The sequence below is a fragment of the Pantherophis guttatus genome, chromosome 12, assembly GCF_059756535.1.
Source record: "Pantherophis guttatus breed Tessera chromosome 12, ASM5975653v1, whole genome shotgun sequence".
Lineage (NCBI taxonomy): Eukaryota > Metazoa > Chordata > Lepidosauria > Squamata > Colubridae > Pantherophis > Pantherophis guttatus.
Genome location: NC_142074.1, coordinates 11,096,791 through 11,119,946, shown reverse-complemented (window position 1 = coordinate 11,119,946; position 23,156 = coordinate 11,096,791). Strand labels below are relative to the sequence as shown.

At 42.5% G+C, this 23,156-nt stretch overlaps 1 protein-coding gene across 1 annotated transcript in view; it reads right to left on the bottom strand.

Annotated features, from left to right (window-relative positions):
* LOC117675909 (sodium/hydrogen exchanger 2-like) overlaps window positions 1–23,156 on the bottom strand; it is a 42,858-nt gene that overhangs the window by 12,530 nt on the left and 7,172 nt on the right. Inside the window, exons 4-10 of the mRNA XM_034434966.3 lie at window positions 22,721–22,938; window positions 20,214–20,410; window positions 13,340–13,429; window positions 12,775–12,845; window positions 11,667–11,831; window positions 9,811–9,922; window positions 6,798–6,932 (exon numbers count right to left, since the gene is read on the bottom strand). Coding sequence (XP_034290857.1) covers window positions 6,798–6,932; window positions 9,811–9,922; window positions 11,667–11,831; window positions 12,775–12,845; window positions 13,340–13,429; window positions 20,214–20,410; window positions 22,721–22,938 — 988 coding nt within the window. The remainder of the gene's footprint in view (window positions 1–6,797; window positions 6,933–9,810; window positions 9,923–11,666; window positions 11,832–12,774; window positions 12,846–13,339; window positions 13,430–20,213; window positions 20,411–22,720; window positions 22,939–23,156) is intronic.

Here is a 23,156-nt window from a genome sequence, read left to right as displayed (position 1 = left end):
TCTCTTTCTCTGTCTCTCTGTTTGTGTCTCTCTGTCTCCCTCTCTGTCTCTCTCTCTCTCTCTTTCTCTCTCTGTCTCTCTCTCTGTCTCTCTGTTTGTGTCTCTCAGTCTCTCTCTGTCTGTATGTGTCTCTCCCTCTATGTCTCTGTGTGTGTGTGTGTGTCTCTCTCTCTGTGTGTCTCTGTCTCTCTCTCTCTCTCTCTCCGCCTGTCTCTCTCTCTCTCTCTCTCCGCCTGTCTCTCTTTCTCTCTGTGTGTGTCTCTCTCAGTGGTGAAATCTAATTTTTTTTACTACCGATTCTGTGGGCGTGGCTTGGTAGGCATAGCTTGGTGGGCATGGCAGGGGAAGGATACTGCAAAATCCCCATTCCCACCCCACTCCAGGGGAAGGATACTGCAAAATCCCCATTCCCACCCCACTCTGGGGCCAGCCAGAAGTGGTATTTGCCAGTTCTCCGAACTACTCAAAATTTCTGCTACCGATTCTCCAGAACCTGTCAGAACCTGAATTTCACCCCTGGTCTCTCTGTCTCTCTCTCTCTGTCTCTCTCTCTCTGTCTCTCTCTCTCTGTCACTGTCTGTCTCTCTGTCTCTCTGTCTCTCTGTCTCTGTCTCTCTGTCACTGTCTGTCTCTCTCTCTGTCTCACACACACACACACACACTAGGGAGAAAAACCAGGACTAATGGCAGCTTTGGGAAAATGCAGTAGTGAGGATAAGACTAATAGCTTTCTGCATTTCTCAGTGTTGCTTATCCTTTCAAAATTAGAGGGCTCCATCCATGAAAACCTGTGCTTAATCAGATAAAACAGAGAAAGCTTCCAGATAATTTCTCCCCCCACCCCCACCCCCACTTACATCCTTGTCAAAAGAGAAAAGAACAAGGCATGAACTAGAAGCTAACAACTAACATGACAAGCCGGCTCTAGCTCAACTTCTGTCCTTACCACAAAGACAGAAGTTTTACCCCCCAAGTAATTTATCTTGGTAATGGATTTTCTCAGAATTGGCTTAGACTCACTGAGTATATAATACAATAAAAGAGGCAGATGAATTATTGTGTCATCTAGTCTTCATGTTGGGTAAAAACATTTTAAATTTGGCGTCATCTTTCCTTGGAGTAAATGTGTAGTATTTACTCAAAAGCTGCCTACCATTTCGGGAAAGTGTTCTTATCCTGCAAAAAGGAGATACTATTTTCCTACCACCCTTTTCCAAAGTGTTTTGTACTTTCTAAATTGCTGGGAATTGATTTGTGGCTGGTTTTATTGGTGCAAGATGGTGGGAAATGGTAGCAATGTTTTTTTTCCCCCATTATACTTATATCTCTCCTTCCCACATACGCACACTCTGCAATCAACTAGATTACCCAGTTTTCTGATTTTAAAAAAAAACACAGCACGGACAGAGTTCTGTGGCATTGATTTGAAGTCAGGGGAATGTGGATTGCTAGAGAAAGGATTGCCCATTGAAAGGTAGGATACTCTTAGAGCTCCCTTGGACAAATTGTTAATAAATAAGTATCGGAATATCACATTCTACCTATGAAAATTGCATCAACATTCCCTTTTGCATTAGTCATGGGTTATTCTACCCTTGGACTTTGAAGAAGCAGGATAGAAGCATTGAATGCTTTTCAATTTTGATATTGGGGAAGATGCCTGAGAATACCATGGACAGCGAATCTTTATTTCTTTCCTTTCCTTTCCTTTCCTTCCCTTTCCCTCCCTCCCTCCCTCCCTCCCTCCCTTCCTTCCTTCCTTCCTTCCTTCCTTCCTTCCTTCCTTCCTTCCTTCCTTCCTGTAATAAATTCTTGTTCAGTTTGCTCAGGAAGAGCCTTGATAGTACAGTGGTTTAGTGCACCCTGTTATTAACACAGCTGCCTGCAATTTCTGCTGGTTCGAATCTCTCCAAGGCTCAAGGTTGACTCAGTCTTCCATCCTTTCTAAGGTAGGTGAAATGAGGACCCAGTTTGTGGGGGCAATAAGCTGACTTTGTATAAAATATACAAAAGTATGAAGGCTATTGCTTAACGCATTGTAAGCTGCCCTGAGTCTCCGGAGAAGGGCGGCATATAAATCAAATTTAAAAAAAAAAGGAAGGAAGGAAGTGGGGGAGGGAGGGGGAGGGAAAGGGAAGGAAAGGAAAGGAAAGGAAAGGAAGAGAAGGGAGGGAAGGGAAGGGAAGGGAAGGGAAGGGAAGGGAAGGGAAGGGAAGGAAAGGAAAGGAAAGGAAAGGAAAGGAAAGGAAAGGAAAGGAAAGGAAAGGAAAGGAAAGGAAAGGAACCAATGAATCATCAAACAACTCAACTCAGATTTCTCACTTGAGGCACACATGACCGTGTTCAAATTATCATATTTTGGACACATTGCATAAAGACCCAGCTCTTTGCAAAAGGCTCCAATCCTGGAAAAGTAGAAGGAAAGAGAAGAGGATGAGCAGCATCCAGAAGGATAAGGCTACCACTGGAGGAACAGGTTAAGTACAGATCATCATGGACGAAATCTATCTATGTGATTCAGGGGTGAAATCCAGCAGGTTCTGACAGGTTCTGCAGAACCGGTAGTGGAAATTTTGAGTAGTTTGGAGAACTGGCAAATACCACCTTTGGCTGGCCCCAGAGTGGGGAGGGAATGGAGATTTTGCAATATCCTTCCCCCAGGAGTGGGGTAGGAATGGGGATTTTGCAGTATCCTTTCCCTGCTACACCCACCAAGCCACACCTATAGAACCGGTAGTAAAAAAAAATTGGATTTCATCACTGATGTGATTACTAAGAATTGATGATGACTTCATAGCATACAATCAACCAGTCTGTTCCAGAGCTGGTAATGCAGGGAGGAAATTTGGGCATTATGGAAAATGGGTGGACAAATCCCGCTTTACCAAGTTTTCTACTTGGAAGCCTGGAAAAAAAGAAACTTCCTAAGAATCTCTCCAGTCTGATCAGCAGCAGCATCACAAGTTAAAAAATAACAAACAGTAACTAAAAATGGGAGAGAATCTCAAGTGATAATAAAAGTTTATATTGTTAGATGATTTTATTATACTGAATTGCATATTTACTTCCCCTTTTAGATTTGGATACAATTTTCATCCAAAAATGCCATGCAATCCTTAATTAATACAAACAGCTAACAAGGGTTCAGTGGGTGGATATTAAGAAAGAAGTCCTTCTGATGTCCCAAAGCTGCTTTTTCAAGAGGCAACTGAACTTTTTGAACTGAAGAAGCTTCTTGGATGAGAAGTGAAACATCTTCAAGGAAAAACAAGTCCCCCGTTGCCTCTTGAAAAAGCACCTTTGGGACAGCCGTGACTTGGATGGCTGAGAAACTCCATGGACAAATCCTTCAGATATAACAAAAGCTCTGACCATACTTCATATTCCTAGCAATGGCCCAGAGATGGTATTCAGCCGGTTCAGACCAATTCACTTGAACCGGTAGCAGAAATCACCCACGCCAGCTTTATTCCATCCTATTTAGGCAAGTTTTTGAGGCCTGAAGCATGCGCGGAAGGCACGTGCGCCTGCAAAGAGCCTGCGCGGAAGGCCAGGTGCATGTGTCGACATACACGCACATTTGCGAACTGGTAGGGAAAGTAAGTGAATACCAATCCCTGCATAATGTCCCCATTTGTGATTTTTCTTCCCAGGGAAAGCTTGGGAACTCATCAGACATCAGGACATCTGTCTAATCCATGTATGTTTGATTAAACTTACATTTACTCTAAATCAGCTCTGTCATACTGAGATTATCTGGAGTGCCTAAAATGAACTGAATTTGGGTGATCAAATTTCCATGGGCTAAGTCACATTAGGAACAAGCCGGTTTGTCTTTTCTTTCTTCCCTATCACAAAAAACAAGGCTCCAAGTTTTTTATTCGAAACTGAGGAAAATGATGAGCAGATTTGGACAGGTTAAAGGTTAAGGTTCCCCTCACACATATGTGCTAGTCGTTCCCGACTCTATGGGGCGGTGCTCATTTCCGTTTCAAAGCCGAAGAGCCAGCGCTGTCCGAAGACGCCTCCATGGTCATGTGGGTGGCATGACTCAATGCCAAATGTGCACGGAACGCTGTTACCTTCCCACCAAAGGTGGTCCCTATTTTTCTACTTGCATTTTTTATGTGCTTTCGGACTGCTAGGTTGGCAGAAGCTGGACAAGTAACGGGAGCTCACCCCATTATGCAGCACTAGGGATTCGAACTGTTGAACTGCCGACCTTTCATTCGACAAGCTCAGCATCTTAGCCACTGAGCCATCGCATCCCAGTTTTGGACAGGTTAGGATATTTTTTAAAAATGGCCCAAAGTCGAATCCTTGCATGTTGCAAAGCTAGTAATTAGATTTCTTTGACTCAGATGGAATTGAAAAATAAAGTTAATAAAAGATCCTCGCAGCTTGAGAGAAGGGCATCCCTGAGCAGAGAAAATACTTCTTCATCATTTAGGACAATGGAGGGATTACCCAAGCGCTAATTTTATTGTTGAGTTATCACTTAGTATTTGCTGTTTTCAGCCAATGATTTCCACCTTAAGTGCCCTATGCCCTTCCCATCCAGAAGGTTAACTGATAGATTCACATTTAACATGCCTTTCCAATTTTTAAAATTATGTTTCTCTTCGCCTCTCATCCTTCCCTCCCCCCACTTCTTTTTCTCTTGTAAATGTAATTATATTGGCTCCATCTTGTGGGCAAATAAAAGATAGACTTTGAAATGAAACTGAACCTGGAACTGCCTTATTCAGCTTTAGATCTCTTTCATACTAGCAAGCCGCACCAGCTATTAAAACATTATTCAATTATTATTCATTATTATTTCAGCATGGTAGGGATTAAATGGCTCTAGAAGGCAATGTCAACAGCAAGACATCTAGAGCAGGGGTCTCCAACCTTGGCAACTTTAAGCCTGGCGGACTTCAACTCCCAGAATTCCTCAGTCAGCCATACTGGCTGAGGAATTCTGGGAGTTGAAGTCCAGAAGTCTTAAAGTTAAAGCTAGGAATTCTGGGAGTTGAAGTCCGCCAGGCTTAAAGTTGCCAAGGTTGGTGACTCTTGATCTAGAGGGCACCAGATTGAGAACATTCCTACTTAATTTTTTTTTAATCTCCCTTATTTTTATTCATTAAAGTCAATGGCTCAGTCAATCTTCAGGGAAATGTACAACGCTGAAATATTTCTTGAGTCTTATCTTTATCACAAGGGAGAAAAAAAAGTTATTGAGCCATTTTGTTTTCATTCATAACGGGGCTCCAACCCACTTTCTGTAATTCAAAGGTGCGGATAGAGAAAGAAACTGGGGGGAGAATTCCTTCACATCTCTCTCAGAAGACAAGTGCTCCAAGAAGGTTTCATTTCTTCTCCTGTGTGGGGCAGAAAGCAGCCCCACTGAGGAAAAGAGCCTGGGACCTGGGAGAAATTCCCAACTGAAGTCTCCCCTTACAACAGGGGTCTCCAAATTAGGCAACCTGAAGACTTCTGGACTTCAACTCCCAGAATTCCTAGCTTTAACTTTAAGACTTCTGGACTTCAACTCCCAGAATTCCTCAGCCAGAATTCCTAGCTCTCCTAGGGGGAGAGAGAGACATAGAGAGATACAGAGAGAGAGGGAAGGAGAGAGAGGGAGGGAGAGAGGGAGGGGAGAGAGAGATGTCTCAAAAGGATTTTGTGGTTCCTGGTGTTTTTAAACAACTGATTCTCTACTGTAATGACCAGCTGGGTAGGCGTGTCTAGGGGGGGTCATTTGACTGGTAGAAGTGAGTGACATCGAGTTGGCCACGCCCACCCAGGTTTTGTGGCTCCCGGGTTTTTCTTTTCTGTGGGAAACAGGTCCAAATGGCTCTTTGAGTATTTAAGATTGCAGACCCCTGTCCTAGACCCCTAGAGTTCTTTAACAGATGGGGTCTGCTAACATACCTTCCCTGCCTGACGTTAAGATGATGGAGATATGACAAGCATGATAGCTGCAAATCGCTAGGAAGATTAGCAGACTAGAAAAGCAGACCATTTGGGCAACCCTCTTTAGCTACTTCAAGGGACATCATAATAATAGAATAGGTAGAATTAGTGGGACATAATAGTAGAGTCGGTAGAATTGGTTTGACTTGCTGTTTTGCTTCTGTAAGAATTGCTTTGCTAAGAATTGGAATTGCCTCTGCCATTTGCTTCTACCAGTGATCTCACTTCTGTTATCTTGTTTTTCTGTACAACTCAGAACCTGGTGCAGGTTATGTTATGGCTTGGCAGGGTTACATGGGGCAAATACCTGTGTTGCTAAGCACCCAGCCCTTCTGTTGCTAAGCACACAGCCCCCCTGTTCCTTGCTGCACAGCCAATGCAGGGCTACAAGAAAGGCATAGGCCAGGGGGCCCGAATTGGGTACTAAACTGATGTCTCAGAAGGTGTAAAAGGACGCCATACCTTCCCCAAGGTGTGCCCTTCCTTACATGCACCTTGTCTGTATGTTCATGGAATGGTCTACCCAGCCTTTTGCTTTGATCAAAATAAATGATGATTCTTTCTCAAGCTTTTGCTTAAGTTCTTCTTTGGATTATTGTTGACTTAAGCGTACCGTTGAACCTTACACTACCATATCATAAATACATGCAGGAGGACCATATTCCACCCAAGAGAATATCACTAAAATTCTCTTCTCAGTTGAAACGGGCTACAAAGCAAATTCTGACACGGGATGAAAACTGCGAGTCAGGAAGCTTGGAAACTTCAGCCCACAGAAAATGCTGAGTTATCCGAATCTTAATCTGAATCTATCCTCCGCAATCTCATAACCATTGTACCTCCTTGCTGAGATAATCCAAGGCACTCCTCTCGGGGCAGATTTGCAAACTTTTGTGCCTGAGGATGATGATTTCTTTGACTTGCTCCACTGGTTCTGCTTCCCAAGGAAGTGTGTGTCGATTATAGGCTGTCACCTGGTCATGGGAATGTAAACAAAGCAATATCAATAATATTTATTTATTTCTCTTTCTTTTCTTTCTTTCTTTCTCTTTCTCTTTTTCTCTTTCTCTTTCTTTCTCCCTCTTTCTTTCTTTTCCTTTCTTTCTCTCTTTCCTTTCCTTTCTTTCTCTGTTTTTCTCTCTCTCTCCCTCTCTCTCTCCCTCTCTCTCTCTCTCTCTCTCTCACTTTCTTTCTTTCTTGGTCATCTAGTCTTCCTGATAGGCAAAGTGGAAACATTTTAAATTCGGGCTCTTCTTCCCTTTGAGTATATATGTAATATTTACTCAAAAGCTGCCTACCATTTTGGAAAAGTGTTCTTGCAAAAGGAGATACTATTTTCCTACCACCCTTTTCCAAAGTGTTTTGTACTTTCTAAATTGCTGGGAATAGATTTGTGGCTGGTTTTATTGGTGCAAGATGGTGGGAAATGGGAGCAATGTTTTCTCCCCCATTATATATCTCTCCTTCCCACATACACACACTCTACAGTCAGCTAGATTACCCAGTTTTCTGATTAAAAAAAAAAAACACAGCACGGACAGAGTTCTGTTGGCATTGATTTGAAGTCAGGGGAATGTGGATTGCTAGAGAAAGGATTGCCCATTGAAAGGTAGGATACTCTTAGAGCTCCCTTGGAGAAATTGTTAATAAATATCACATTCTACCTATGAAAATTGCATCAACATTCCCTTTTGCATCACTCATGGATTATTCTATCCCTGGACTTTGAAGAAGCAGGATAGAAGCATTGAATGCTTTTCAATTTTGATATTGGGGAAGACTTCTGAGAATACCATGGATGGCTAATCTCTTTCTTTCTTTCTTTCTTTCTTTCTTTCTTTCTTTCTTTCTTTCTTTCTTTCTTTCTCCCAATGAAGCTAACTCATCTACTGACTGTAAGTTGTCTGCGAAAGGCTTTGTGGATATTTGAGCTGCTTTCATCTAATTCAATGGTCCCCAATCCTGAGAGCCAATAAATACGAACAATCCTGGTGGGTATTACAGCTGGTCTGTAATTAGAGCATTTTCATTCAAAATAATACAGAATAGCCAAGTTTTTGGAAGGCCTTAACATTCTCACATGGAGTACTGTAAAGTTTGAGAGCAAGAATGCCAGCATTTCAACATTTTAGGCAGCAACACCAACATTCTTCAGGCCTTGGGAGATTTCAGCTGTTTAAATTAACCAGAAAACCTTTGTATTTAATTGAGGGGACTTACAAAGGTAATGTAAGACATTCACATTGCTGTGGTGCTTAGAGAGATAGTAACTATTGGAACTGGAATTTCTATCGCTAATTAACACCGTTGTAAAGTGCAACTTCAATTGCAGCTCTAGCAGTGAAGGTGACTTAGCAATCATATGACTCTAGTGAAGGACCCTGGGTGCTGTCTGAGCTTGGTCGTTTCTTGCAGACATTTCATTACCCAACTAGGTAACATCATCAGTGCTGGCAGAGGGAGAGGTTGGGGGGAAGGAGGAGGAGGAAGACTGTGGTGCTCTCTGAGCTTGGTTGTTTCTTGCGGACATTTCATTACCCAACTAGCTACCATCATCAGTGCTGGCAGAGGGAGAGGTTGGGTGGGAGGGAGGGAGGGGAGGAGGAGGACTGTGGGGTCCTTGGTGCTCCCTGAGCTTGGTTATTTTCTTGTACACATTTCATTACCCAACTAGGTAACATCATCAGTGCTAGTTGACTAGCATTCATGATATTACCTAGTTTGGATAATGGAATGTCTGCAAGAAAACAACCAAGTTCACTGAGCACCGAGGAGGACCCTTCATTTCAACCCTGAGCTACAAATATTCTTTATTAATACATGACTGTAGGGACGATGTGATAGTCTGTTCTGCCCCAGCTACGGATCCCAGAGAATGCAGCACACACAAACTAGGAACCAAACTCAATTTACTTCCAAACGTAGTTTTTTTACAAATGCCGGCTGTTAACTAAAACGTCCTTAACAACCTGCCAGAAATTCCACAGAAAGATAAAGTCTTACGAGAGTTGGCAAAAAGCCCAGAAGCAAAGTTCGCAAAGAAAATCCAGATTCAAATGATCCTCGAGCGAACATGCGTTGTTTCCTGCAGCTTTTTTAGAAGCTGTGTGCAAACTTAAATAGGCTAAGGGAGTGGCCAATTAGCCCCAAGCCTTACTCTCGAGGAGACCTCCTCCTGAGTAACCACTCCTGCCTTTGGGCAGCTCTGCGTGCGCGTGCATTGAGAAGAGGCTCCCCCACTTCATCCTCTTCACTTAAAGAAGCCTCTGGAAGTTTTGAAGGCCCTGGCTGAATCCCTGCCTCTGGCACCACATCTTCTTCAGCCTCTTTGCTGTCCGACTCAAGCGCCGACTGCACAGGCTGCTGGTGCAGCACCACACCAGCCTCCTTGTCGTTGGGATCAGCAACAATCTGCACAGGCCACTGGCAGGCCACAACATAGTCAGAACTTCAAGGACTGGACGTAAGTCCCACTTGTTCAGAGTTGTTGTAAATTCAAACACTTACTGAATGAGTGATTGTTAAGCAAGGATCACCTGTATATTAGTCATTGTCAGTATAAATAGAACATCTGTAGCTCAGCTGAATTGTGGTGGATTTGATTCTTTCTGAGCTTGGTTGTTTTCTTGCAAATGTTTCATTACCAAACTAGGTAACATCTTCAGTGCTAGAAAGAAGTGAGGTTTCTAGCACAAATGATATTACCTAGTTGGGTAATGAAAACAACCAAGCTCAAAAAACATTAAGGACCCCACAGCACCAAATCTCCAGCTTAGATGAAACTCCTTCAAAGCTTTCATTGATTTTTTTCCCCCCTTCCTGGAAAATATTCTGATTGGAGAAAGATCTCACCATCCTCCTTGTTTTGTACAAGTTCTTTTCCAATATCTTCTGGATGTCATTCACCTCGTCTTCACTGAGACTCTCAGTGTCATCCATTATGGTGACAGGATTGTCCTTATTGCTAGAAGGGGGTGGGGGGAATGAGCCATTACAGAAAAGGGTTAACATTCATTTATAAGTCAATGGACCAGTAGGTTTTGAATTCCAAAAGAGCATCAAAGCTTGAAATTCTACTGTCTCTATCAAAACAGATGGAATGAGCCATTGTAGTTTAAGGTACTAGATTAGACTTTAAAGAATGCCAACTCAACTAAACCTTCAACCACCAAAATTTTTTGGGGTCAGTTAGACCAGTGTTTCCCAAACTTGACCCTTTGAAGATGTATGGACTTCAACTCCCAGAATTCCTCAACCAGGCATACTGGTTGGGGAATTCTGGGAATTGAAGTCCATGCATCTTAAAATAGCCAAGTTTGGGAAACACTGAGTTAGACCAACTTGTATCTCAAGGTTGTTTTGAAGACAAAATGGAGAGACCCAAGTAAATCTCCTTGAGAGTTTTATCAAACTCTCAAACAAAAAAAAGTTTCAAACCCTGCACCAGTTAACAGCGGTGTCCCCCAAGGCAGCATTTTAGGACCCACACTTTTTATACTTTACATAAATGACCTTTGCGATCATATAATAAGCAGCTGCGTCCTCTTCGCTGATGATGGAAAACTATTCAACACCACTGACAATGCTGTTTCTCTACAAAACAACCTTGATTATGTGTCAGAATGGTCAAACAATTGGCAACTCCAAATCTCAACCAACAAATGTCTGTCTTACACATTGGCAAAAAAAAATCAGAACACCAAATACAATCTGGGCGGGTATGACCTTGTAGATGACCCTCACTCTGTCAAGGACCTTGGAGTACTCATCTCAAATGATCTAAGCGCCAGAGCTCACTGGAACAGCATTGCCAAAAAGGCATTAAGAGTTGCCAACCTAATCTTGTGAAGCTTCTTCTCCAGTAACATTGTATTGCAAACTAGGGCATACAAAACCTTTGCTAGACCAATTCTTGAATACAGCTCATCTGTCTGGAACCCGCACTATATATCCGACATTAATACAATTGAGCGAGTCCAGAGATATTTCACAAGAAGAGTCCTCCACTCCTCTGCTCGCAACAGAATCCCTTATGCCACCAGGCTTGAAATTTTGGGCTTGGACAATCTAGAACTATGCCACCTACCGTCTCACCTAAGCATAGTACACAAAATTATCTACTACAATGTCCTACCTGTCAATGACTACTTCAGCTTCAACCGCAACAATACACGAGCACACAATAGATACAAACTCAAGGTAAACTGCTCCAAACTCAATTGCAGAAAATACAACTTCAGTAACAGAGTGGTCAATGCCTGGAATGCACTACCTGACTGTGATTTCTTCCCCCAAACACCCAAAGCTTTAACCTTAAACTGTCTACTGTGGACCTCACCCCATTCCTAAGAGGTCTGTAAGGGGGCATGCATAAGCGCACCAACGTCCCTCTCCTACTGTCTCCATTTATTCGTACCCATTTACTATGTTCATATTTATGTTTATACTTATACCTGTTATCTTTTACATGTTTGACAAAATAAATAAATAAATAAATAAATAAAAGAAATATTAATAACTAATAACCAATAATCAATAATCAATAAATAATAATTAATAATTAAACAAACAAATAAATAAATAAATAAATAAACAAACAAACAAATAAATAAATAAATAAATAAATTGTCTGTGTCTGTGTCTGTGTCTGTGTGTACCAAAATGAAAAGGCAATTTCACTGTGTCAACTGAGGAAAGGAAGGACTCACAGCAATGCTTTACGAGTTGGTCTCCATGAAAGCTGACCTGCTTCAGCTAACTGAATGGCACGCTTCCTCTCCAATTTCTCATGCAGGAGGACAATACTTGATTTGGGTTGCTTATATTCCCGGAGCAAATATTTCTGCAAGTGTTTGCTGTTGAAATACTCTAATCTGCCCAGAGAGGAAAAAGGAAAAGAAAACCAGAGTCAGAAACAGAGAAGGAAAATAACTCATTAATGTCACTCGTTTAAGAAGAGGTACGCTCTTGGTGTGCACCAGCTACTTTAGCACAACTTTGGGGAACACATGTGACCTGCTTGGTGTTTTATTAGGTTAGATTAGATTAATATCAATCAGATTAGATTAACAGAGTTGGAAGGGATCTTGTAGGTCATCTAGTCCAAGCAGGACACCCTACACCATTTCTGAGAGATGTTAGTCCAGTCTCTTCTTGAAAGCTTCCAGTGATGAAGCTCTCAAAACTTCTGAAGGCAACGTCTGTTCCATGGGTTGATTGCTCTCACTGTCAGAAAATTTCTCCTTATTTCCAGGTTGAATCTCTCCTTGATCAGTTTCTTTAACCATTCTTTATATGTTTTAGGGAATGGAGAGGGAAGGTGGGAGAGAAGAAAGAGGAAGAGAAAAAGGGAGGGAAAAGGGAGGGAGGGAGGAAAAGAGGGAACAGAGAGGGAAGGTGGGAAAAGAGAAAGAGAAAAAGGGGAAGGAAAGGGTGAGGGAGGGACAGAAGGAAAGGAAGGAAGAAAGGGAAGGAAGAAAGGAAGGGAAAGTAGGAACGGAGAGTGAAGGTAGGAGAAAGGGAAAGAGAAAGAAAGAGGGAGGGAGGGAGGGAGGGAGCAGAGAGTGAAGGTGGGAGAAAGGGGAAGGGAAAGGGGAGGAAGAAAGGATGGAAGCAAAAGAAAGAAGGAAAGGAAAGAAGGAAAGAAGGCAACAGCTCTTCTTCTTATTGTGAAATAATAATCTGCTTTGTAACACAAGGATGAATAAAGCTAAGTCATCCCTCAAGAGGACTTTATACAGTCAGGAAATCAAACGTACAAGCTTTTTTTCCCCCCCTTTATACATGCAGAGACTTGTATTTTTAACAAATCCTTACTTGTCTTTCCAATAATACTGTCCCCAGTGTCCTGATATATCTTCAATACCAGCCAACAAATGATCCAGGAACTGAACAGAGAGAGAGAGAGAGAGAAAGAAAGAAAGGGGGATTTTGATTTACATGTTTCCATTGTTGTTGATGCATAAAGGATGGACTCCAGGCATCTGAAGCCTCAAGACGGAAACCAAAACACATTGGGTGGCAAAAGGCTTCACACTGCTCCTTCCTTGTGTGTCTCAGTCTGTGTGCGTGTGTGAATAAACCACAAGGAAAATTCTCCCATATCTCTCACGCTCACTTGGATGAAAGAGAATTTCCTCTTGAAATCCGTTTCAAAGAGCAGAATTTTGTGGAAACTCTGAGAAGCAAAGTCAGTCGACATGCCCTTGATACTCAGTATAATTTTTGACCTACAAGAAACATTCAACAATAGACATCCTCAAAACGTGAGGACAAACCTCCAGGTCTACCATGCCGTACTCTTTCTGAGCTGCTTCGGATTTAGAAATAACATTTTGAATAATTCTAGACAATCTTCCAATGTCCAGCTGAGAAACTTTACCCGGATATGAATTTGTTCTCCCACGGTGCGGGCACTTTCTTGTTTTCGAGTGACGTGTAGCCAGTCAACAAGAGGGCGAATGGTCATTCCCTGCAACATAAGAGAAGAAACAGAAGGAGGAATGCGTAGATCCAATTCAAACATTGGTTTGAATTGGATCTATGGGACATCAGATAAATCACAAGGCTGGACATGATGGAAAGATACAAGTTATGGGGAAGTAGGGAGCAGACGTGTGTGTAGATCTTGAACTTCCACTGGGGACCATCTCAGGATGTAGCCACTGTAGCTTTTCCTAAACTGTAGGAATTGTCTCTTTTTATTTGGGCTCTACATATTCCCCATATTCTATTCTACCTCCCTATTCCACTTCACTTCTATTTTTTAGAGGAGGAGGAGGAGGAGGAGGAGGAGGAGGAGGAGGAGGAGGAGGAGGAGGAGGAGGAGGAGGAGGAAAGCAATCTCAGCAGAGTAGTTTCAAAAGTTTTTTTTTTAATTAAAATGGAGGCTGACTCAGTGTTTTCTTAGGAAGGATGACTACCTGTCAGAAAAGAAGGCAAGATAAGTAGAGGTGTCAGATATAGATTAACAGAGTTGGAAGGGAACTACTTGAACAGGAAACCCTGGCCTACACCATTTCTGACAGATAGCAGTCCAGTCTCTTCTTGAAAGTTTCCGGGGATGAAGCTCCCACAATTTCTGAGGGTTCCTTTGGTTGATTGTTCTCACTTGTCAGAAATTTTTTTCATTTCCAGGTTGAATCTCTCCTTGATCAGATTCCATCAGTGGTGGGTTGCCCCCAGTGTCAAAAGATATGTTTTCTGGCTGAATTGAGTTCTACTTGTAATTCTGAGATACAGCTTAGTCTAACTCCTCAGGGAAAGCTCGCCTTTCAAAATGAGGACCCAGATTGTGGGGGGCAATAAGCTGACTTTGTATAAATATACAAAAGTATGAAGGCTATTGCTTAACGCATTGTAAGACGCCCTGAGTCTCTGGAGAAGGGCGTCATATAAATTAAAGCAAAAAAAAATGAATGTGTTTTGGGCTTTTCAAACCATGGGGAACATGAATATATTTTTCTTTTGCAAATCTGAGCTCTGTGTCAAAAGTTGAGTTTTCTGGCTGAATTGAGTCCTACTGCCAATTCTGAGATACAGCTTGGTCTAACTCCTCAGGGAAAGCTCGTAATTTGAAAATTGAATGTGTTTTTGGGCTTTTCAGACTGTGGGGAACATGAATATGTGTTTCCTTTGCAAATCTGAGCTCTGTTCAAAAGTTGAGTTTTCTGGCTGAATTGAGTCCTACTGCCAATTCTAAGATACAGCCCACATCAGTGGTGGGTTGCCCCCAGTTCGGACCAGTTCGCAAGAACCTGTAGTAAAACTGGCAGAAGGCCCCGCCCCCCATTCCAGATGTCATCATCGGTAGTAAAGGTAAGTAGAACCCACCCTTGGATTCCATCCATTATTCCTTGTCTGGCCTTTGGGTGCTTTGGAAAATAGGTTGACCCCTGTCATGATAACATGATAAGAAGACTGTTATCATGTCTCCCCTGGTCCTTCTCTTCATTAGACTAGCCATGCCCAGTTCCTGCAACCGTTCATTGTATGTTTTAGCCTCCAGTCCCCTAATCATCCTGGTTGCTCTTCTCTGCACTTTTTCTAGAGTCTCAACATCTTTTTTATAGTGTGGTGACCAAAACTGGATGCAGTATCCTATGGTCTTACTAAGGCTTTATAGAGTGGTATTATAGAGTGTCTGTAACATCTCTTTTAGTTTGCTCTTTAGTTATTAGGCATCGCTAAATGTCTATGGAGATTCTCAGACATCAAGGTCACAACCAAGACCTGGATGACTGAAACTCTCCATAGATATTTAGTTATTAAGGTTTTGTTTTAACAGTGACAAACTCTTGATATTGCTGAACTTCTATATATCCAACAACCATACATGAATGATGCTGGTTAGAAGTCCTATCTAGAAATCCATCATTTCTGCTGTCTTCCATCCTCTTCAGCATCTTCCAGGTAGGTCAGTTCAGTCTGCATAATATGCAGCAAAGATCAATCTGCCTGGGAAATTCCAGAAGTTGATTTATCCATCTGGAGAAAACCCAATTAATGTTGGGCGGTGGCTCAGTGGCTAAGATGCTGAGCTAGTCGATCAAAAGGTCAGCAGTTCAGCAGTTCAAATTCCTAGTGCCATGTAACGGGACTCCTATTACTTGTCCCAGCTTTTGCCAACCTAGCAGTTCAAAAGCACTTAAAAAATGCAAATAGAAAAATAGGGACCACCTTTGGTGGGAAGGTAACAGCGTTCCGTGCGCCTTTGGCATTTAGTCATGCCGGCCACATGATCACAGAGACATCTTTGGACAGTGCTGGCTCTTCGGCTTTGAAACGGAGATGAGCACCGCCCCCTAGAGTTGGGAATGACTAGCACATATGTGCGAGGGGAACCTTTATGTTTACCTTTTAAGGATGTTCAAACAAGATACTAGCTTAGAAAACTTGAGAAGAGCTCAAGGATAATAAAGATATGGGGAACAAATTGAGGCAACCAATTTGAAGTCCTACTGGACTCTATTCCAGGTGCAAAATGTCCTCTCCAGATGTGTTTGACCTTTTAGCAAGCTTTAGAGACCCAACTTTTTGTGTCACAAATTAAATTTACCACGAGATGGCAGTAGATGTCAAAAAAAAAAAAAACCTCAACAAATTCTCGGTCCCTATTTTCCCAAGATTCCCAAGAATCTTGAGGGGAAAAAAGTCATGAAATGCTTCCCATATTTTTATATTTTTGGGAAGGGGTATATTTCTTGAGGCTGATCACAGAAAAAACCACAAAACTTCTTTTTAAGGCAATTTTAGTGCTCACACTGCAGTGGTCAGAATATAAAGCTAAGCTTAAAAATAGGAAAGCATGCTGAATGCTGGCCTTCCCAGCAGGTGTACATATCTGTTGGCTGTTGACATTGGACCTGTTGGGAGAAGATTAGCTCACCATGTCCCACTTACAAAAGAAGGAATCTGGTTGCTTTGCTCCTCCAAACCCCTTTGAGACCCGCCAGCTATGAGGACTAAGAGAAGAAGAGACGAGAGGTAGACTAGCTGAGATGTTGTTTTCAGTTAGAAACATCCTCCAGCAATTTGGTTTCTCTCTGCATCCTTCATGCCATTCTCTCAGCCCCAAAACAGACCTGAGATGACAAGGATCCTATCCTCTGTAAGCCAAAGATGTCCTCGTCCTTTGAAGTGCAACTTTACCATTTTGAGAACATGCCATACCCACTCACATCTAAAATACTTTTCATAAGGATGTGATCAGCTGCAACACGTCCATATAAAGAATAGAGTGGTGATATTGCTTCCAAGAGCCTTGGTAGTACAGTGGTCTAAGGCACCCTGTTATTAAGCTGGTTATTAAGACCAGCTGCCTGCAATTACTGCAGATTCGAATCTCGCCAAGGCTCAAGGTTGACTCAGCCTTCCATCCTTTCTAAGGTAGGTAAATTGAGGACCCAGTTTGTGGGGGCAATAAGCTGACTTTGTATAAATATACAAAAGGATGAAGGCTATTGCTGAGCACATTGTAAGCCGCCCTGAGTCTCCGGAGAAGGGCGGCATATAAATCAAATTTTAAAAAAAAAATCTTCACTATTTCAATTTCGTTTTTATTTTTATTTATTTTTTTATGAGCAGGTAGGTGTCAAGCACAATAGATCAAGTCCACCCATGAAGGTCCAATTAAACTGATTTATTGCTATTCATGCCTATGCACAGGAATCTTCTCAAGAGCCGAGGTGGCGCAGTGGTTAGAGTGCAATACTGCAGCTACTTCAGCTGACTGCTAGTTCAGCAAATCAGCGGATCAAATCTCACCGGCTCAAGGTTGACTCAGCCTTCCATCCTTCCGAGGTGGGTAAAATGAGGACCCAGATTGTTGGGGGCAATATGCTATTTAGTATACTGTCTTTGGTGTAAGCCGCCCTGAGTCCTCAGAGAGTGGGCGGAATAGAAATATGACTAATAAAATAATAAAATAAATAAACTAACGGTTAACGAGTTGGATAAGGGTCAACAGAATTCAAGATGGGTTGGACTTATTTCGCTTATTTTGAGCCGTGGTACACAGTGCTTAGAATGCAGTATTGCAGGCTATTTCTGCTGACTGCCGGCTGCCTGCGATTTGGCAGTTCAAATCTCACCAGGCTCAAGGTTGACTCAGCTTTCCATCCTGCGGAGGTCTTTAAAATGAGGTCCCAGATTGTTGGAAGCAATAGGCTGACTCTGTAAACCGCTTAGAAAGGGCTATAAAGCACTATGAAGCAGAATATAAGTCTAAGTGCTACTGCTATCGCTATTGCTTGTGACTATGTAAAGATTCTAGCTTGATTCCACTTTTAACTCTGCCTCCAGGTTCTGCCACTCCTTCCCCTACAATAGGCTAGTTTCTAAAGAAAGCACTTGGGTGAAGCGTCCCTCCACTGGTATTTTCTGAGCCCACCATTGCAGTCCCTGTTGCTTCAAGAAGTAATATACAGCATAAATACAATACTGAAGGTCAAAACGTCCCACGGCAGCTACCTAGATTATACTACCTGAGACTTCTCCGGAAACAACAACTGAATGAAAAACTGCTGGTGACCTTCTACCGCTGCACCATAGAGAGTATTTTAACTTACTGCACCTGTGTATGGTTTGCCAATTGCACAGAGGCAGATAGGACAGTGCTCCAGAGGGTCAACGTCATTGCCCAGAGGATCATCGGTTGCCCTCTCCCCTCTTTGGAAGAGCTTTATAGCTCCTGCTGCCTTAAGAAGGTTCAAAACATTCTTAAAGATCCATCTCATCCTGGGCACCCTTTTTTTTTAACTATTACCATCTGGCAGACGGTACAGGATAATAAAAACAAGGACAAATAGGCTGAAAAGCAGCTTCTATCCCAGGGCAATAACCATATTGAATTCTACGGTTTAGTGCAATATCAGGTTTTCAATTTCAATTATATAGAATGTAAAGGATGTATCATTGCGTTTTTATTTTTATAGTTATAGTATAGTATAGTACACTGAAGACGGCATTTAATTTTGTTGTACCATGTGCAATGACAATAAAGTAAACTAAATCTAGCTAAACCTAAGCTTCCCATTTAGCTGAACGTGATGCCATTATCAGTTGCGAATTCAAAACATGGTTAGCAAAATCCCTCCTTTCATCGAACCCTGAAGATCAGTATTTCCCAACCTTGGCCCCTTTTATGACCAATGAACTTCAGCTCCCAGAATTCCCCAGCCAACTGGGAGATTCTGGGAGTTGAAGTCCACACATCCTCAAATGGCCAAAGTTGGGAAATAGTGCTATAGATCAAAATATTCCCATTCCATTTTTTACAAAATGATTGTACATATTGCTGAACTTATGACTAGCAGTCTGTGAGGCAATTCACGAATGGAAAGAAATTACCCAAGAATTACCCTATTCCAGTAATCATGCTCGGCTGTTTCATTTCCCCAAATTTCCTATTTTCACATTTCACAATTATTATGGGTTTTTTTTTAATTTATCTTGGGGTAACAATTGTGAAGTGATAAGACGGTTTTAACAGGGTCATTCCCTTGCAAATGCTAGCCAATCTTAATTTGCAATTCCATATCTCTTACTTCCTATGTTGCTTCTGTCTTAATGGCTGGCTAGGAATGGTGGGGGTTTTGCTCAGATATTCTGCAAGTTGCATGTTGATCCAGGTTGTTGTTGTTTTTTAATAGCATTTCACTGGCTACTGTGCATACAATCTTCATTAACATCTCTGAGAGATTATATATCATAACCTGTAGGTGAAGAGCAAGTAGAGCTGGGGTTGGAGTTAAGCATGTCATCAGTTTAGAATCATTACGTTGCCACAAATAGTCTAAATCAAAGCCCTCATAAATTCCACTGACCCTTATCTAGCACCAATTTGCTACTGAATTTCAGCTAACTAGATTCTTGTGTATAAGCTTGAGCAATAAATCTTGAACTGCAGCTTACTACTCCTGATCTTTTGCACGTGATAGTCTTCTACAATATGATATCTGGAGACTAAGATATCTCAGAATTTCCAAAGAATATGTCTGCTGACCCATGTTAGATCAGAATTGTAATCTCAGCCCTTTGGTCAAAAATAAACATCAGAGCAAATATTTAAGTGTGCAGCAGCTGCCAAAAAAGCCAACACAGTTCTAGGCTGCATAAACAGAGGGATAGAATCAAGATCACAGGAAGTGTTAATACCACTTTATAATGCCTTGGTAAGGCCACACTTGGAATACTGCATGTAGTTTTGGTCACCATGATGTAAAAAAGATGTGGAACTCTAGAAAGAATGCAGAGAAGACCAACAAAGATAATTAGGGGACTGGAGGCTAAAACATACAAAGAACAGTTGCAGGAACTGGGTATGTCTAGTTTAATGAAGAGAAGGACTAGGGGAGACGTGATAGCATGTTTCAATATCTCAGGGACTGTCAGAAAGAAGAGGGAGTCAAGGTATTCTCCAAAGCACCTGAGGGTAGAACAAGAAGCAATGGGTGGAAACTAATCAAGGAGAGAAGCAACCTAGAACTAAGGAGAAATTTCCTGACAGAACAATTAATCAGTGGAACGACTTGCCTCCAGAAGTTGTGAATGCTCCAACACTGAACATTTTTAAGAAGATATTGGATAACCACTTGTCTGAAAAGGTGCCTAAGCTGGGGGTTGGAGTAGAAGACCTCCAAGGTCCATTCCAACTCTGTTATTCTATTCTATTCTAAGGTTATTTTCCAGAACTGTATGTATGTGCCAAGGGGTAAGAGAATTCTGCCTACCAGACCCAAAATTAGCTTGAATACCTGTACAAAGACAGTAAAGAGGATAACAACTGTGGTTGCCGCAGTGAAGAGCTTCTTCCTCTGGAAATCAGGGAGCAAAACCACCAAGGAGAAACAGATGGCCCCTCTAAGGCCACCATATGCAATAATGAACTGGTCCTTGCGTGTAACAGCATTGATGTGTAACCTGTTGATGATGAACGTGAGGACCAGAACACCTGAAAGAGACGAAGCAAGGCAACCAGTTTTAAAAAGGGTTAGGAAAACCAAAGATCGGCCACTAAGACCATCATACTACTATAAGAGTTGCCACAAACCCAGTTTGCATTAAGGTGTCAAGGTTCTAACGAGCCCAAGCAAATCAGAACTCCGAGACTCTGATCTCTCTCAAAGAACTTCTTTATTGGACACATCATATCGGCACAATTAAATGTAAAGCCAACTCTGAATATTTCTCATGGTTTCCGTATAGTTAAAATAGTAAATTCTCCTGTCCCCAGGTGTCAATTAGGTCCATTGGCGGGCTCCTTAGGCACACCTCTCTGTTCTCATCTGACACCTGTGGAGATGACCTTGCTTCCCATGAGATTTAACAGATTAACAGAGTTGGAAGGGACCTTGTAGGTCATCTAGTCCAACCACCTCCCTACCCAAGCAGGAGACCCTACACCAGTGATGGCGAACATATGGCACACGTGCCACAGGTGGCACATGTAGCCATATCAGTGGGCACGCCAGCTCAGCTCCGGCCAGCTGATTTTCAGGCCTTCTGGGCCCACCAGAAGTAGGGAAACAGGCTGTTTCCTGCCTCTAGAGGGCCTGGGGAGGTGGGGAAGGCTGTTTTCGCCCTCCCTAGATGCATAGAGAGGATCTGGAGCCAGGTGAAAAAGAAAAACGGGCCTACCAGGCCATCGCATGCCAGGAACAGTGGGGAGGGGGGTCACACATGCATGTGCAGGGGGGGGTGCATAGAATTATGAGTGTGGGCATGCACGCACATGAACTTCCCCCACTCCCTGGCACGCAATGGCAAAAAGGTTAGCCATCACTGCCCTACACCATTTCTGACAAATGGCAGTCCAATCTCTTCTTGAAAGCCTCCAGTGATGAAGTTCCCACAATGTCTGAAGGCAACTTCTGTTCCACTAGAGATAGATCGGTGTTGTGTCTGGCAGTGCATTCCAGCCTCCTCCCCACACACACACCCCACCAGCCAAACTGTGTGGCAACTGAGAACCAACAAAATGGCTTCTGCCAGGTTCGGTTTGAAGTTGACCGAAGGGTCTTGAAGAGTGTTGAAGGATAGAAGTACCCAGCATGCTAGGTTGGGCTTATATGAGATCAGTTTATAGTTCAGCATGATGGGCAATCCTAGCCCTTGTCTTAACATGTGGTGTGAATCTGGCCATCATGTTATATGAGTAGATGTAATAGGAGCAGAGCAACTGACTTTTGTTGACCTGGGTTTAGGACTTTTCCCCAGCCATTTTTTCTTTTGCCTCTGCACAGCCCATTTTCAGGCCTTTCTTCAGCCCATATTCGGGGCTTTTTTCAGCCCATTTTTGAGGCTTTTTTCAGCCTGTTTTCAAGGCTTTTTTTGCCTGTTTTTGAGGCTTTCTTGGCCCATTTGTGAGGCTTTTTTCAGCCCATTTTCAAAGCTTTTGGGCTCATTTTCGAGGCTTTTTTTGCCAATTCTTTCAGAAAAAATGGCCTGAGAAAAAGCCTCAAAAATGGGCTGAAAAAAGCCTAGATAATGGGCAGAAAAAAGCCTTGAAAATGGGATGAAAAAAGGCTGGAAAAGGCTTGGAAAAAAGGCCTGAAAATAGGGGAGGCCAAAAACTTTTTTTTTGTTGATTTCCTCTTTTCAATTTAAGTGTCTCTTATAGTCAGGTGCATCTTATAGTCCAAAAAATACGGTAAGCGCTCTGTATAAACCTCACCAGAGCTCAGCTCAGCACATATAAGATTTCACGTGCATTAGTTGATGAATATTGAGGGAGGAAGGGAGGAGGAGGAGGAGGAAGAAGAAGAAGAGGAGGAGGAGGAAATCCAAAAGAAGGGAAACCAAGGGAAAATAAAGGACCATGTTTTTAATGTATGTATGTATGTATGTATGTATATATTTTAAGTTCTTCCCCATTTTTCCCAGGTCTATCCCTCTCTTGCTAACACTACAATCTCTCAATTGCCCCATAGTCCTTCCTTGCCAGCATTGGACACACACACACATCCAAAAAAAAAGCTGTATTTGGAGCTCTACTCAATGTTGCTGCCAATTTGTAACTTCAAACACAGACGGGGGGGGGATTGAAACCCACGAGGAGTACAGTATTTCATTGAATTGAAACTTGATGTTAATTCAATTTAATCACAGACCAAATCCGTTCTTCCTCCTGGGACCACTGCCTTGCCTAACTACACCCTCTTGGCATGCCACTTCAAAGCAAATCTGGCTTCCCCCCACCCCCATCCCATCCCCAGGAAAAGTTGCCCATCCTTGAAGCGGATCGTTTTTTCCTCCTCCTTACCCAGTGCTCGCCAAAGGAGACAGAAAATGAGGGTGAAGCAAATGTAAGGCCAATTCCACTCGTGATTGTCCCCAACAGTGGAGACGCCAAGGAAGATGAAGATGAGGGTGTCACTCACACTGCTCCACATCTTCATGAAGTATTTAATCGTCGTGTGGGACTTGAGGGAGATGTTGGCTTCCACATAACGCTTCATGCCCAAGGCACAAGATATGATTCTGAGGAGGGAGGGGGGAGGAAAGCAATTTAGTATAGTCCTTTTCCATTCGATTGGGACATAACCATCTTAGTGGAACAGGATGGGAAAACGGAAAGTTGAACCAAATACAAATTTTCAACTTCCAAAAATAGTTGCTTCTCAGCTTGCAATAATGTGAAAAGGTGAAACAAGGATTGGAGGCAACTTGTGTCAAGCCCGGAAGCCATCTTTTTTGTT